This window comes from Pinus tabuliformis, chromosome 4_1 (assembly GCF_031772625.1).
Source record: "Pinus tabuliformis cultivar Carrire ecotype Pingquan chromosome 4_1, CPIR1, whole genome shotgun sequence".
In the NCBI taxonomy this organism is placed as follows: domain Eukaryota; kingdom Viridiplantae; phylum Streptophyta; class Pinopsida; order Pinales; family Pinaceae; genus Pinus; species Pinus tabuliformis.
The window spans coordinates 179,366,791-179,384,346 of record NC_142303.1 but is presented as its reverse complement, the minus strand read 5'-3'; the positions used below and the strand labels follow the sequence as shown (position 1 = coordinate 179,384,346).

General features: G+C 33.5%; 1 protein-coding gene across 1 annotated transcript; it reads left to right on the top strand.

The window, feature by feature from the left end:
* The first annotated feature begins 714 nt into the window (after window positions 1-714).
* On the top strand, window positions 715-2,984 carry LOC149174784 (cysteine-rich repeat secretory protein 38-like). The gene is made up of 3 exons (XM_089420960.1): window positions 715-1,711; window positions 1,821-1,855; window positions 2,799-2,984. The coding sequence occupies exons 1-3, from the start codon at window positions 715-717 to the stop codon at window positions 2,982-2,984; spliced, it is 1,218 nt and encodes a 405-aa protein (XP_089277086.1).
* The last annotated feature ends 14,572 nt before the right edge of the window (window positions 2,985-17,556 follow it).

Genomic DNA, 17,556 nt, shown 5'->3' with positions numbered 1-17,556 from the left:
CCTTGTCATGACAGCTTCTAGAGCCTCCCAGACGCTGGCAGGCCTATAGAATGAGAGCGTCCAAAGGTCAACTGGAAAAACTTCAGTGGGACCTAGGGGCTAGCTACCAGAAGTGTTGGGATGGTTCTAAGGGGCCTCGTAGCTGATGTGGAAGGTCTGTGTGTTGTGTTTTCGTCGATTCCCTCCAATATAAAATATCAAAAATGTAATCATCATTAAATTTTTATATGAAAAATAGATGGGGTTTGAATTCTATGTTTATTTTTTATTATTTGGAAATGTTGGAAAGTAGTTTATCTTTGTATTATTTTTATTCAACTTTTTGATATTTTCAACTTTTTTCACAAATTATTTAAAAGTTACTTTCTTTATTTAACATATAAATTTAGGGTATTTAAACTTCACTTTTTCTTATTAAATTTAATTTAAAAATTATAATTCTATTGGTAAAAAGTTAAAGTTTTAAATAATTTAAAAAATTAAATAGTTATATAAATTAAATAGTTGGTAAATATAGATAGATATCAATATATGATAAAGTATCAACAAATTTATTTAATTATAAATTTCATATTTAAAAAAAAATAAAAAAAAATTTGTTGATACTTATTGATGGACCGTGCAGTATGCGGTTCTTATTGATTAACCACATTCGCAGCAGGCACAAATTTTTGTAGCATCACTGCTATGTCTATTCACAGTTTCCACTGTTCGATGGCAATCAGAATCCTATCGAATATGAACTTTTATGCAAGGGATTCTGCAACCTCTCTCCTGATCCCCCAAATTATCACGCTCTCCTACTTTTTTATTGTTCTTCCTGCCTTGATCAAGATTAGTCTTTATGGACAGATTTGCAACGCAGTGACAGAGGGGCCTACAACTCAGTGCAGTGACGGGAACTATACAGCAGGCAGTAAGTTTCAGAGCAATCTGAATGCTCTCTTTGATCGTCTTGTTCAAGGGACAAACCATTCTGGGTTTAACAGCTCTGTGTATGGCGAAACTCCTAACAAAATATATGGCCTCTTCCAGTGCAGGGCAGACATGACAATCAACCAATGCTACACTTGTTGGCAATTGGCAACGTTTAACATACGACTACAATGTGGGAGTAGCGTTGGCGCTACTTGTTGGCCTTTCCACTGCTTCTTACGTTATGAAAACTATAGTTTCGTTGGAATACTGGACACAAGTTTAGGGTCTAATTTTCAGGAGGGCTTCGGAGGGGATGCGGGGGTCTTCGTCCCCGATGACTTTCAAGTTGCTGCTAAGAATCTCCTAAATAACTTGTCAGCTAAAGCAACAACTGAAACGAGACGCTCTGCTTACGGTATAGCTCTGGATTCCTTGTCACAAACTATTTACGGTCTGGTCCAGTGCACAAGAGATCTAAGTACTGACCAATGCAACACATGCCTCTCATACTCAATCAATACAATATTCACAACTGATACGACTGCAGGAGTTCAGTATTGGAGTAGAAGTTGCATCCTTCGTTATGAAATATATCCTTTCTATAATTCGTCTATGCAGCTTCCGCAAGCCCCTCCGGGGAACGCAGCCATTAGTCCAGAGAGCAAATCTTCAGACAAAAGAACATACATAATAATTTTAGGTGTTGTGGGTGGGTTGGTTCTCGGGTTAGTCATAGGCGCGTTCGCAACGGCGAGAAGACTGAAGTCTGCCGTAGCTCCAAGGGGATACCAAGGTATTACTGCCACATCATTATATTAACTCGTAGTTATAATTGCGTTATTGAAAGCTAGCAGATAGTAATCTAAACCCGCGCTCTGATTGAATGTTAAATGCATTTTTAGATTTATCAAATCTTTACACAGGTGTGGATGGTTTTGTAAGATGTTTTCCTAAAATAATATAGAATCAGGATTATTGGTAATGATTTTAAAATTTTCAGTTTTATTGAGCTTTAGCGAGACAAAAGGTTTAAGTTTATGAAGTTTATAGCTTTTTTAAAAATCCATTATTATAAGACAGATTCGAAGCCCTCATGGGCTTTGATCGAACAATGATTATCCATTGAAACTTTAATCAATCCGGTAACTATGAAACAACAGAGAGCTATGTCTGCGGCATGATAATATAAAATGAATTCATATTATCATGTGCTCATAGATGTTGAATATAGTCTTTTTAAGCAAAACGAGTAGAGATTATAGTAAAGTGGGGCATTATTATTATACACTAAATTGGTGTATGAATTTTTTGTTTCTGGGACAAATGATCCAATTTTAAGATTTAGGTCAGATTAGATACTAAATTGGTATATGAATTTCTTGTTTGTGGGACAAATGATTTACACAGACTTGGCTATTTGACTGCAAAGAATACGAAGGCATACATACTCCACCTCTCTAGTTTTGAACTTGTGACCTCTTAAAGATAAGACACATGCTCTTAACCATTAGGCCCACTCAAACTGTATCAATAGCATCAAAATTTTACAATTTTGCCACTTTAAAGTTCAAGCATGGCCAAATGCAACTTTTTTCAATTTCTCAAAAACTATCTCTGTGTTACTGTAGATTCTGATAAACTGATTTAATTGAAATTAAAATTTGCAAAACATAAATTAAATTAAGAAATGAATTAATTCTAGTCTCAGGAATGGTGTTTAGAATCAATTTGTAAATAATCTCACCGATATTATAGGCATATCGGCCTAAATGGACTGATGAACAAAGTCTTCCTCTGTTGTTGTGCTCTATTGGTGAAACCCCTGACGTCTGAAAAAAAAAATATTGTGCTCAGCTATGTTAAACAAATTCTCACTGCAGTTATTCGTGTTCTCTATATCAATTAGTAGCAACGACCAGATATATGGGCGCACCTTAACCCCATCCCAGCAGCTAAGGTTGGAAGCCGATCTGCCTCCACTCTGGTCTTTTCCAGGATACCACCATATTCCTGATCTTCAGCGTTGGCGTGAAGTGGCCAAAAGAATAGATATTGCCGATCGTTGACAGCTTAACACATGACCATTTAAACAAGGGCTTTGATGGCCTTTAGCAGAAAATTGTGTGTAAATTAAATTATACCAGTCGGATATGGGTGTGAGTGACCATATTCCGATTGACTACCTCGTTGCACAGAACCCCGGTAGTTGTACATAACTCATAAAGCCTGGTACGATTTGATTGATTTATTTATTTTTTTTATTTTTTTTTGGGATAATTTAGAAATTTTATTATAATTTAATTGACAAATTAGCAGTGCTCGATTTATTTATTTTTATTTTTGGGATAATTTAGAAATTTATTTATTACTAGTTGTTATTTGTAAATTTAAGTTGACTTATCACTCATCATTGTTATTCAAGAAAAACCATACTACTCTACATGCATGATCACCTGATGAACTTAAAAGAGCAAGATTTGACTCATCATTGTTTTTCAAGAAAAACCACATCACTTCAAATGGAATTACTGACGAATGACTATAAAAAAACAAGATTTCACTCTGCCTCAAAATCTTGAAATGTTAACATGTTTTTTTATCTCCAAAAAAAATTTCAATCTCAATTTTTTATAAAATATTATGATATAATTTTTTATAAAATAATATTTTTTATTTAAATTATATATTTAAATGTATAACTACACAGTTATCAAGCAGCTCACAGAGGGTCGATAAATCGTGAAGCCCTGTCTATCATAATGGTAGGATATGTTTGGAAAATTTAAATTTAAATTTTTTAATTTTTATAAAATTTTAATTATATATATATATATATATATCATTAAAAAATATAAATATAATGTAAAATAATATAAATTATCACAAATAATAATATGCAAATCAAGATAATTTGTTAATTGTTTATACCAATTGTAGTTTTAAATTTTTTTTATATATATAATCTCTACTAGATGAAATGAAAAGAAAATAGAATAATCACACATGATACTCTACAGCATAATAGTATGCAGATTAGCATAGTTTGGGGTTGAAATTATCAGCCACATATTTTAATAGCAAGTCTCCTTTTTTTATTTGGAACTTGATAGTTACCGTAAATGAAATGCACAATTATTTGTGGGACAAGGATCTACCTCTGTGTAATGATTTGACTGCTAAGTCTAGAAAATCATGCATACTCTACCACATCTAGTTTTGAACCCACATGCTCTTAACCATTAAGCCCACTCAAACTATATATAATGAAAACCAAGCAAAAAAAATAGAAAAAAATAAAAAACCAAAAATCAAATATATTATGCTATTGAATTTTTTAAATAAGCCCAAAAAAACCAAAGTAACATATTAGAGAGGATTGTTATGAGGACTAAGGTAACTTTGTTGACATAATACATTGCTACTATTGATCAATAGAAATTGACCTAATTACATTTCTCTTCTTCAACTATTTTCTAATTTCATGCATGATCGTTTCGTGACTGTATTTTCTATATACATGCTTTGGTTTCATTAAGATAAATATAATTACTTTGTTCTTAACAAAGTATTTTGTCCAAATATTTGGAAAAGCATTTGTCATTTCTTTGTATAGGTCCTAAATGTAAGAGTGTCCGATCTTTCGAACTATGCCCACCAAGGATACATACGGACGACTATCGTTAAAAAGGTTCACCCCCAATTACCTCCTTAGGTTCACCCCCAATTACCTCCTTTTCCATTTCTATACTTTAATAGACTACTTACCTCAATTCAATTCAATTCATTATCTATATAGTATTCTAAAGAGCAACCACCGCCAGGTCCGGGGTTAAAACCGAATTTGTGAACTGAGAACTGGGAAAAAATGGAACAGTGAAACCAGAGGAGGTGGAGCAAAATTTAGCAGTGACAAAGATTTGCTGGATTGAGCAGCCAGCCTCTGCGCAATCAGGTTGGGTGGAATTGGTCTCCCTGGATAATTGGAGCCTACAGCAGCAACAGAAAGGACTTACCTGGTGTTTTTCTCCTTACTACAGTGTTATAGCTTTTACTAAATAAATTCCTTTATATTATCCATCATTTTTAGAATGTTATATCGAGCCCATATTAACATAACATAAATTTAGGAAAAATAAATATTTTATTTATTTATTTACGTTATTACTATTGATATTTTTAAAATTTTAAATAAATATTACATTATTTTTCATTTTGTATATTGAAATTTTAAATAAATATTACATTATTTTTCCTTTTGTATATTAGAAGCCATGTTTTGGTTTTTGGATTTTACAAAATGATAATTTATTTATTTTTAAAATATATATATGTTATTTTATTATTAGATATTTAGATATTATTAAAAAATATTTTTTAATATTTATATTTTAAAAAAAAGTTATTATATTTGTATTAATAAAAAATAATGTAAATTTAACATGCATGAATTTATTTTTAATGTAGAAAACCAACTCTTGTGGTGTAAACACAAATAATCTCACCCACAAGCTATATTAAAATTGAAATCCCTTTTGAACGACATATTACAGTGATTTATATGTTTTGTAGAATTTCTAGTTGAACTGAAATGAATAAACCTTTAAGAAAATGTTCTTTGTGTTGAATTACTATAATTGCAATATGGCTTATATAACTTTGTGTTGAATTACTATAATTGCAATATGGCTTATATAATGGTAGCATTTAAGAAGACAATGAAATAATAAAAATGTAGTTTAATTTTTTATTATTTTTAGAATAGTTATTTTATAATTTTTTATTTTATAAATTATAAAAATTTTGTATTCAGTTTTTTGTGATTTATAATGAATTAAGTAAAGTTTTTTTGGTAGAAATGATATAAGATAAATTTTTGGTCGACGCTTTTTGAGACAACAAATGTGGTTTATCATCAGGACTAGAACAACAATTGTGGTTTATCATCAAGACCAGATGAAGACGCAGATCATGGCAAAGGTTTAAATAGAGAGCAATGTAGAGACATAATTTCAAGTAACGACTATATTTGAACAATAGTATTTAAATTATGATATTAATTTAAAAGTATTATTAAGTAATGACTATGCTAAACGACTAGTTTAACATTAAATTATAAAATTTTAATTTTGATGTTATTTTATTTTATTTTATTATTTTATATTTTTATGATGAAAAGTGGAGTCTCTATTTAAAACATTAGACATTTTTAAATTCTTACGCATGGTTTATGTTTAAAAAACTCAAACACATCATGACTAACTATAAAAACCTGCACAGCCAAATTTCTGAAATTGTTTGTAATGTGCTCATATATTATGATATCATCATAATTGTTATAGCTCTATTTTCCACTCCATTACTATGAGAGAGACCCTAGCCAATGAGGTAAGTTGAAATAAGGTATCTATCCCACTACAATGAGAGAGATCTTAGTTCAACTGATCCAAGGATCAATAATGTGCTCAAAATTCAAAATTGTTCAAAAGTGCTTGAAACCTATACTGGAGCATAGATCTTGACGACCTGAATTCAACGCAACTTGAATCGCTCAAAACCGATATCGTATGCTCCCAATATCATGTTCTAATCATTTTCCCAAACAGGTAAAAAATTTGCAGGTTGGTTGTAGGACTGCTGACTGGGCAGTCCATATGATGACTGGGCAGTCCATATGATGACTGGGCAAAGTGACCGAGTAGGTTGACTGTACAATTTGGGCCAATGGCAGGTCGACAAGTGTCCTACTGTGATTGGTTCGAATTTGGGTGGTTTTGATTGGTGGTTTGAGTTTGTAATGCGGGCCAATGGTGGGATGCCACGTGGCCCAATCATGGGATACCACATGGCACCCCGGGGTTCTATAAAGTTTGGTTATGGCTGAACAACAACCGACCAGAATCGAACGCATGACCTATGGAGTAGCAATGCAGCGCCTTACTGCTAGGGCGCATGGTATCACATAATAAGCATTGTGGCCAACATTTATTTAATGTTTATCTCGTTTAGTATTGGGGGACGCTGGTCACCCCATGCCCATGAGACCGCAGGTAGTGGAGCCAAGGGCTCCGGCTTACCCCCAACCCAAGGTTCCAACACCTGCGGTAACCAACCACTGAACCACTGCATATATACTCAGAGCGTTAAACACTTAAGGGGCAGAACTTGGGGACCAACCACAGATCATATGGCATGCCATATAACCACATCAAAGGCTCGGCGAGGTGTTTAACAGCTAGGGATGGATTTTTTGGACCAGCCCACGGTCACACAGAGCGCATGTAACCACACGCCACCACAACAGAGTGCTTGGTGCACAGGTTGGAGTTCGGGTGCAGAAAAATGTGAACGACCCCCGGTTTTATAGGATCCATGGAACCAATCGCCAAAGAGCGAAGGGTCTATGCTGATGGGGGCAGGCGGTTAGCCCCAACCCTCGAGTGAATGGCCCCATGTGCCCATAATTTTCCACTACAAGCCTTATTGGGCAGTTAAAGTAAGCGAAATTTTGCACCTAATTCAGCACGAATCTCACCGATTCTAGGTGAAATTGTTGCTCTATGCGCCCTGGATAGACGGAATTCATAGGATGGTTAGCAGTCTAGTGGAGTTTTTAGATCAGCTAGTAGGGAAAACTTGGAGAGAGCATAAATTATTCAGTTTTTGGCCAAATTGAGCCCAACAAGAGCCTAGCTAGGGGTTTTTTTATTGTTCTCGAGCCATTGGAGACATAATATTTACATTCTGGGCAATGTAAATCCATGTAAACACAAATTTGATCACTTAGTGAAAGAGGACCAACATTGGAAGCTGAACCAGGAGATGTAGCCCAGGAGAGGGGTGAACTCGTTTATCATTTTTTTTGTTATGTGTTTCTAATATGGTATATTGTCTCTGTTATTGCTCTTAACTATTTTTAAAAATCATTATTTTATGTGTTTTGTAAAGTCATCCCTTACCCAAAATACATAAAATTTTACCTGCAATTTTTCCATCACCTTCAAGTTTACATTACAGATCAGTTTGGTATCGGAGCTCAAGGATATTTTGAAGGTTTGAATTGTTTTTGCAAGTGTTTTCTGATGCTTACAAGGTTGAGGCTTAAAAGAGGAGAAGGAGAACGTGTGGATCCAAGGCCTCACATTGTTTCAAGGAGAACACACATAACTCAAGTTTCACTAGTCATGGCACATGAACAAGATTTCGAAGGGATGTCTGAAGATGAAATAACTTTCATAAAATCCTTCCTTGAAATGTATGAAATGGTAAAAGTTCTTTATGAGGAGAATAATTCAAGGTTGCAAGGAGAGAGCTCAAAACATCCAAAAGGAGATGGAGGAAAAGGAGACAAGCCTTCGAAAGGGAATGGAGGGAATGGTGATAAGCTACCACCTTCACCTCCATCATCCTCATCTTATTCTACTTCTTCTACCCTTTCACAAACACCTCCAAATTCTTGAAAGGGACATGGTAAAAATCCTTTGTTAAAGCTTGACATAAATTTTTAATTGCCTATGTACAATGGAGAGGTAAATGCTGAGAAATTAGATACTTGAATTTGTCAGTTTGAAGTTTGTTGCAGGATACACTGAATCAAGGAGGATGAGACCAAAATTCAGCTTACTTCTCTTAGATTGGAAAGTGCAACACTTATTTGGTGGGAGGCCAAAACTCAAGAGTACATGAAGAAACATGGTAAGATTTTATCCTCTTGGAATGATTTTGTTGTTGCAATAAGAAGGCAATTTTATCCATTAGCATACATGCAAAAAATTGTAATGGATTGGAAAAACTTTAGGCAAGCTAAGGGTCAAAATGTGCAAAGCTATACTCAAGAATTTGGGAAAAGAGATTTGATTTTGGGTATAGATTTATCATCTCAAGACACTTTACTCAAATACATTGGAGGATTGCATAGTTATTTGAGACACATAATTCACATGTTTAACCCTACAAAACTAGATGAAGTTTATATACAAGCAACTCATTTAGAAGCAAGAGGGAAGAATGTTCCTAAAGAGGGCAGAAAATAGCCATTCAAGAGTGGAGACCAAGGAAAGGGGAAATTCAAAGGAAAAGGGAAGAATAATTCTTCAGTCAAGAAAGAGGGAGAAAAACTCGCATGTAAACATTATTCAAAAGAAGGCCGCGAAAACCACTGTTGGAAACGTCATCTTGAAATGAGACCCAACAATTTTAACAACAAATGGAAATAAAATATTGTTGCAACTACACAACATGACTTAGGATCTGATTCCAGGCATGAAACAAAGGTCACAGCCATGGGATTTAAAGGTAATGACTCTATTGCAAGTACTAGTTCTTTAAGTATCCTCAATGAAACTCAACATGAAAAATAAAGAATAGAGATTTTCCACTTTAGATTCATTTCAAAACACACCAAGATAGATACATTGTTTGATAGTGGATCACAAAAAAACCTTATTTCAGAAGACATTGTTAAGAAATTGAATTTGGAAACCACTCCTCATCCTAAACCTTATCCTTTAGGTTGGATATGTGACAATGCAAAATTTCATGTGACAAAAAGATGTAAATTGAGATTTTCCATCACTGCAAACTTATAGGTACGATTGATGTTAGTCCACTTGACATTTGTGGTATTGTTTTGGGAAGCCCATATCTATATGACAGGAGAACCATATTTCATCGCCATTATAACAAATATCACTTGTTTAAAGATGGGATTGAGTACATTGTTAGAGCACATAGCAAGAAATTGAATTTATCACTTGTGAATGCTCGACAAATGAAGAGGATTGTTAATGCTAGTAATCATTTTGTACTCTTGACGATCAAACCAAAAGAGAATGTTGAAAATGAAGCCTTCCAAGGATGTGATGCAAGATTAAAATTTGATTTGTTTGAGGTTGTTAAAACCTATGATGAGATTTTTCAGGAACCCAAAGGATTGCCTCTGAAAAGAGGAATCCAACATGAAATCCAATTGCAGCAACTTTGTCCTCTTCTAAACATTGGTATGTACAGGATATTAGTCATGGAGAATGCAGAAATCAAGAGACAAATCCAAGAGTTGCTTGATAAAGGGGTCATCAGACCAAGCACATCGCCATGTGGGTCACCAATTGTTTTAGTACCAAAGAAAGATGGTACATGGCGCATGTGTGTGGATTTTAGAGCCTTGAATAAGATTACAATAAATAATCGTTACCCTCTTCCTCGAGTTGATGATTTACATGATTAGTTGAAAGATGTTGTGTATTTCACTAAGTTGGGCTTGAGAAGTGGCTATCATCAGATTAGGATCATTTAAGGAGACATCTGGAAGACATCCTTCAAAACAAAGCAAGGGTTGTGTGAATGGTTAGTTATGCCTTTTGGGCTTTGTAATGCTCCTGCAACATTCATGAGAGTTATGAATGATGTTTTAAGGCATTTTATTGATGAATTTGTGATTGTCTACTTAGATGACATGTTGACTTTCAGTAAAACCTGTGAAGAACATGTCAGACATGTTAGACAAGTTTTAGATGTCTTGAAGAAAGAAAATTTGTTTTTTAAGATGTCTAAATGTGAATTTGGAAGACCTCATTAGTGTATTTGGGACATATTGTTGGAGGGGGTGAATTGAAGATAATACCTCAAAGGTCAAAGTCATTGTAGATTGGCCTAAGCCCAATAATGTAACTGAGGTTAGGAGCTTTTCGGGAGCAACCCAATATTGGAGAAAGTTCATTTCTAACAATTCTCGAATTGTAGCTCAATTACATGCCTTGACAAGTGTGAAGCAAGTTTTTCAGTGGGGAGGCAAGAAACAGAAAGCCTTCAATGCATTGAAGGATATAATTAGCACAACTTCAGTTCTTGCACTTCCTGATTTACGATAGCCATTTGAGATACAAACATATGCAAATGACTATGCCATGGGAGAGTTCTTAATGCAACATGGTAAGCCCATATGTTACCATTCTGAAACTTTTAATGGTCTAGTTGTTAACTATCCTACATATGAAAAAGAACTATATGCATTGGTGCAAAGTGTGAAAAAATGGAAACACTATTTGATGGGAAAGGAAACTATCATTCACACAAACCATCAACCATTGCAATACTTGCAATCACAAACCAAGCTAGAACAAGGAAGGCATTTCATATGGATGGGTTTCTTGCAGCAATTCCACTTGGTGATAAGGTATAAGAATGGTATCTGTAACAAGGTTGCTGACATGCTTTCTAGACCAATTTTTAGTCCTTCAGTTGTTCTTAAGCATAATTTTATCATGCATAAGAGCTATGTTGAACAATATGCTTTAGATGACGATTTTAAAGACGTATATTCAACTTTGTGTCAAGGCAACCAAGTAGAGGAATTGGATTACCATGTTCATGATAAATTTTTGTATCATCTTGGCAACATATGCATTCCACAGGGTGGAATAGTCAACATCATAAGGGAAGTGCATACGTCTCTTATTGCTCGCCATTCAATTGGTCTACACAAGACGGTGGCACAATAACAAATATATTGTTATTGGCCTCGAATGAATGAAAGTGTGTCACGATATGTAAGAGGATGTTCTTTATGTGCTACAAGTAAGCCTAGTAATAGAAATTTAGGATTGTATTATACACTTCCAGTTCCATCCTGTCCTTGGGAAAGTGTTTCTATAGACTTTGTAGGAGGACTTCTTATGTCTAAAAAAAATCATGATTATCTTTATGTTGTGGTGGATCGTTTCAATAAGATGTGCATTTTGATGCCTTATAAGAAGCAGGTTACAGTTGAACAGACTGAACAAATGTTCTTTCAAAATGTATGGGTACATTTTGGGTTGCGCAAATCTATTATTTATGATTGATATTCTCGATTTGTGAGGAAATTTTGGTTAATCTTATGGGGACTCATGGACACCAAGTTGAAAAAGAGCATAACATTCCATCTAGAAACCAATTGTTAGATATAAGTGGTGAATAGAACGGTAGTACATCTTCTTCGTGATTATTACAAAAAACATCCTAATATTTGGGATGAATACTTACACTACATTCAGCGTTCTTATAATTGGGCAAAGCATTTATCGACTCAAACATCTCCATTTGATGGATGCTTTGGATACTTACCAAAATCTCCTTTAGATTTTATCTTTGGGAAAGATGTTGCTATTAATGGTCATAGTGAAATTAATAAGGCCACATGATTCATTGAACATGTTCAATTGGTGCATCAAATGGTTGAAGAATAGTTGAAAAAGAGCCAAGCCATGTAAAAGACAAGGCATGATAAGCATCGTGTTGACCACAGTTTTCACGTTGGAGATGAAATTTGGCATTACATTAGTAAGGAGATGCTTCAAGGAGAAGGTAAGAAACTGAAACCAATAAGGTACAGACCTTTTAAGATTCTAGAAAATATTGGCAATAATGCCTTCTAGTTTGATTTGGCTCCACATATGCAAATGTATGCAGTTTTTAATGTTGATAATTTGAGATTATATGAGCCTCGTTTAATTAATGATCAAGGAGAGAATATTTAGATTCCTTCAATAGAATATTTCTCTCTTGAATTTCTTGAAGAATTGCAGCAAGACACTATCCTTGACAGAAAAAAAGAACTTCAAAGCGAGGGAATGTGGAGTACCTTCATGTGGGACTCAAAGGAACACATCCAAGCAAAGCCAAACGGATTTAGATTGGAAGGGTAAGGGAACTGTACCCTCATATGTTTGTTGACTAATTGTAGTCTTTTGGAGGTCCAAAAGCTTCCAATGGGGAGAAGTGATCCAAGAGAGCAGTAAAGTGCTCAAAATTAAGAGTGTTCAAAAGTGCTCATTACCTATATCAGAGCGTATATATCGATGAGTTGAATCCAACACAACTTGAATTATTCCAAACCCATATTGTATGCTCCCGATATCACGTTCTGAATTTGTTCCCAAATAGGTAAAAAATTTGCAGGTTGGTTGCAGGACTGTTGACTGGGTAGTCCGTACGATGACTATGCAAGGTGACTGGGCAGACTGACTATACAATTTTGGCTAATTGTACATTGACAAGTGCCCTATTGTGATTAGCTCGAATTTGGGTGGTTTTGATTGGTGGATTGAGTTTGTAATGTGGGCTAATGGTGGGATTCCTCCTTACACCCTTCTACTCTATGCTCATCACCATTTTTAGGGATTTCACTATACAAGATGAAATAATATCAATATCTGTTTAAAAATATAGTGTTAATAGAATAATATTTTAATATGGGCATTGTGGTTTATAAATGAAATATATCAATGTCCATATTAAATAGAGTATTTCAATGCGAACTATATATATAGAAATTTAAAAAATAGATAGAATTACTAAATTTCTTCTGCCTTTTTATTTTAATATAACAATGACTTCCATTATATATAAATGGAGAATGGTTCATTTTAGGATGAATATGTTGAAAAATTGAGTGGATTAGATGAAAATGAAATTGAAAGGTCAGTTCAAAATAACCACAGGAAACATGATTTTTCTTTTGCAAAAATTCTCCCCAAAATTATCAATTATGAAAAATAAGACGATAGTCATATTTAGCAGTGATGCAACAAATGGTGTAGCATGCTACTAATCATATTATACTATAAAGTATTGATACAACAATGCTCAAATCAATTGACAAAGAAAAAGATGCACAAATGGTGTAGCATGCTACTAATCATATTATACTATAAAGTATTGATACAACAATGCTCAAATCAATTGACAAAGAAAAAGATGCACTCTCAGAGTATCTCATATGAGTAGATACTCAGCTCACAAAATAAGTTTTTAAGGCTCTAACAATATAGAGAGAAAACACATGCATGGAATAAAATTAATCGCTGTAATTCAAAATCCTCAAAAAGGAGTGTTATCATCATCTAATGTTATTCGATCCCTATCATCTAATATTATTTGATGCCTATGGTCGAGAAGTAATATCAATTATGTTAAAACGGAGAAGTAACATTAATTTTATTTACATAATGCTAATGCTGCCTTTGAAACATGAGGGCTTCACTACATGATAATCTAAAATAAAATTAGTATAAATAATCAAATTTTATTACTCATCGCAAAAGAGAAATGAATTCCTAATAAAATAAATATTGAATTGATATAAAATATATGAATGATTAAGAAAATAAATATTTTATAATTAATAATAAAATAAAATATCATATTAAAATTTACGAATGCCGAAATCCAAACAATCTTTTAATAACCCAATACTCTTTGAAGCAAATTCTGGAAAGTTAAACATCCATTTAATAACCAGACACCTTCGAAGCAAACTCCGGAGGACCAGCAAATTGACAAAATTTAAACACCATTTTAATAGCCCAACACCGTTTAAAACAAGCCCAATTCTCGAAAGTCAAATACCCTTTTAATAGCCTAACAACATTTGAAACAAGCCCAATAGCCTTTGAAAATTGGAAGGAAGCAAATTCTGAAAAGCCAAACATCATTTGTAAAAAACTAAGAAGACAAACATCATTTGCAAAAAACTAAGGAAGCCCAATAGCTTTTGAAACTTGGAAGGAATTAGCAATTTCAGAATGTCCAATAATCCAATGTCAAGACACATGAAAAAAAATGGAACTCATATGATAATAGCCACGAACGTTTAGAAATTATAATATTATGTTTGGAAATCATAATATTATGATATATAATATTGTAGTTTTTTAAGTTTTTATAGTTTAGTTTTTAGTTTAATTTATTTAGAATATAATGAGAATTTGTTGGAATAACAAGTTTGAATTGTGAACTCTTTATAATACAAGTGTTTTAAGATTTTTTTATATTGAGTCAAAAACTAATTTAAATAACAAAAATCAAGATTTGACCCAACAAAAATCCCAAAGAAATATTTAAAAAGTTGAGTTTAACCTCTAAAATTCTAGTACCCTATGAGCTTTTCAGGGTGCTAAATTCATTTATGTTTTCACAAATGTATTTTAAACAACAAAAAATCACATTATCATTAGATTGCAGTTAAAAAAGACTATTTCATCTATAAGTTAGAATACAACAAAAAAAATAACCGGCTAAAAACTCCCAAACATCTAATAATTCCCTAATAATTTATTAATTAAGCGATTATCATCCTTTTTCCAATAAAAATTGATAATTTTCTTTTCTAAAACATCTTATTATTAGACAACGCCTAATAATTTATTAATTAAATGATTTTAGGTTTTTTCCAATAAAAAATTATCATATTAGTATAATGACGAAACTAATAAAATACTACCAAGTTACAATTTCTTATTAATTAATACAATCACATCAGTAAATGTGATTGATGTACATCATCAATTTAATATATAAAAAATAAAATAATAATTATTTCACTCACTAAAAATTTTAAATATACATTAATTATGTAATCAAATTTTTATTAATTATTAAATGAAATTTTAATAGTTGAATTTATAACTTCTTATACAGAAGGGTAGGAGCATAGTTACGTGGACCTTCACTAAGGGAAACACTTAAAAGGGATGCTTTTCATCAGTGAATTCCCTATAAAAAAAAGTACTTCCTAGATTAATAGCTTTTCGTTAAAATCTGCATTCAATCGTCTCTATGATTAAACTTCAACCAAACTTAGGAGAGAGTAGTTAGATGCTAAACTAAAAAACGTAAATAATATTTAAATTAAATATACTATTATTTATTATTTAATTTTATACCTAAAACAGTTCAAATATTTTTCGCATCATAGGTTATTAATAACATTCTTTTGATATTAAATATTATCAATTCAATTATTAAAAAACTAAAATTCCATTCTTCAAACCCAATTACAATAAAATTCTACCAAACTTACGAGAGAGTAATTAGATGCTAAACTGAAAAAACCTAAATAATATTTAAATTAAATATACTATTATTTAATTTGGTGCCAAAAACAGTTCAAATATTTTTCATATCATAGGTTTTTAATAATATTCTTTTGATATTAAATATTATCAATTCAATTATTGAAAAACTAAAATTCCATTCTTCAAACCCAATTACAATAAACCACACTTACAAGGTAATAATATTTAATTGCAAAATATTAATATTAACTTCACTACATTGGGTTTAATAATAAAATACATATACTAACATTATTACATGGTATTAATACAAAATTTATATATACACAATAATTCAAGGACTGCAATGGCCAGTAGAATTCAGCCAAACGACTTCTACGGAAGATATCGAATAAACAATATGAAATATTTCCTTCAATGGAGGGGCCTCTTTAGTTTTCCACGCCACCTTTCTTCTGTATTGAAATTCAATACACCATGAGGCCCAGCAACTGGATATTCATTTCTCTTTAATTTAATTCAAGACACCATGGCAAGAGCCCTTAGTAACTAGATACTCGTTTCTCTCAATCAAAATCAGCACCTGCTTGAAAAATGATACTTCATATGGTATGGTGGGGACTCCCTTGTGAACGAACCCGAACTCCTCCTCCGCCTTCTGCAGCAGCGCTCGAAAGCTGGGGCGCATCAAATAACCAGTTGGAATGACAAATCGCCTCCTTTGGCTCCCCACATAAACCGCCAAATAACCCTCCGGCACGTTCGCGGGCGGGTAGGCGCGCCCACATTCATCCCCATCGCAGACCGAACGCGAGCAGCCCAATAAGGCCTTGCAGTCACTATTTTCACCCTGAGCCGGTTACTTCTTCACCATCCGGCCCGGTTTTTTAATAAAGCCCGTTATGTTTCTTCACCATCCGGCCCGGTTTTTTAATAAAGCCCGTTATGTTCGTTCTGTGCGCGCTCATCACCCATAGCTCGGAGTTGACGGAATTGGTTATTTGCTCTTCTGTTCTCGAAAGGCGGAGATTTAACGAGAACCGAATTTGTTCATCGTCCGCAGTGCACGCCGGACGGTTGCGTGCGCCGCCCGTAGGACGTTAGATTTCACATATGTCTTCTATGTAAATCCTCACGACTCCATTACAAATGGCAGGCGCGCCCAACTGTTTCAGTCACACATGTCTTCAAACCCTTGAGTTGTCGGATGGCTTGTGGTTTCAGAATCTCAGCAGATCTAAGTCGATAGATCCTTTATGGATGACCTAGACCTTCCGAAATGATTGTGGTTTTCATGTGCCCCGGGATTGAGAATAGATCTGGCAACGGGGATTATTTCAATCAAAAGTTTAATATTAGCTAGAGTATCTGATTCTATGTTTCAATTCACAAAACCACAATTCAGAACCTTATAATCTTAATTTAGGTTAGTTTTATGGCTTAGAATAATTTCTGTTCGTTTTATGGCTTAGAATAGTGTGTGAAGTGCAACTTTATATTACACAAAATTCAGATATCTAATGTACATCATGAATTTTTTTAAGTGAGGATTTGAAATTCTTCATTATGCATCCCACACCAAAGCCATGATTGATCCTCCCTTACCAAACAGGAATTAGAGATTATATAAAGTTGGAAGATAAACTCACTTTTACCTCTTGATTACAAATAAGAATAAGCACACAAGCTTGGAGAGTTGAGAACCTCAAATGACACAGCCAAAACAAGACAATTAGGATCGTGCCTCAAAAAGTATTAAATAACCAACCACGAAACACGGAACGAAGCACACATGCAGACCTAGTTT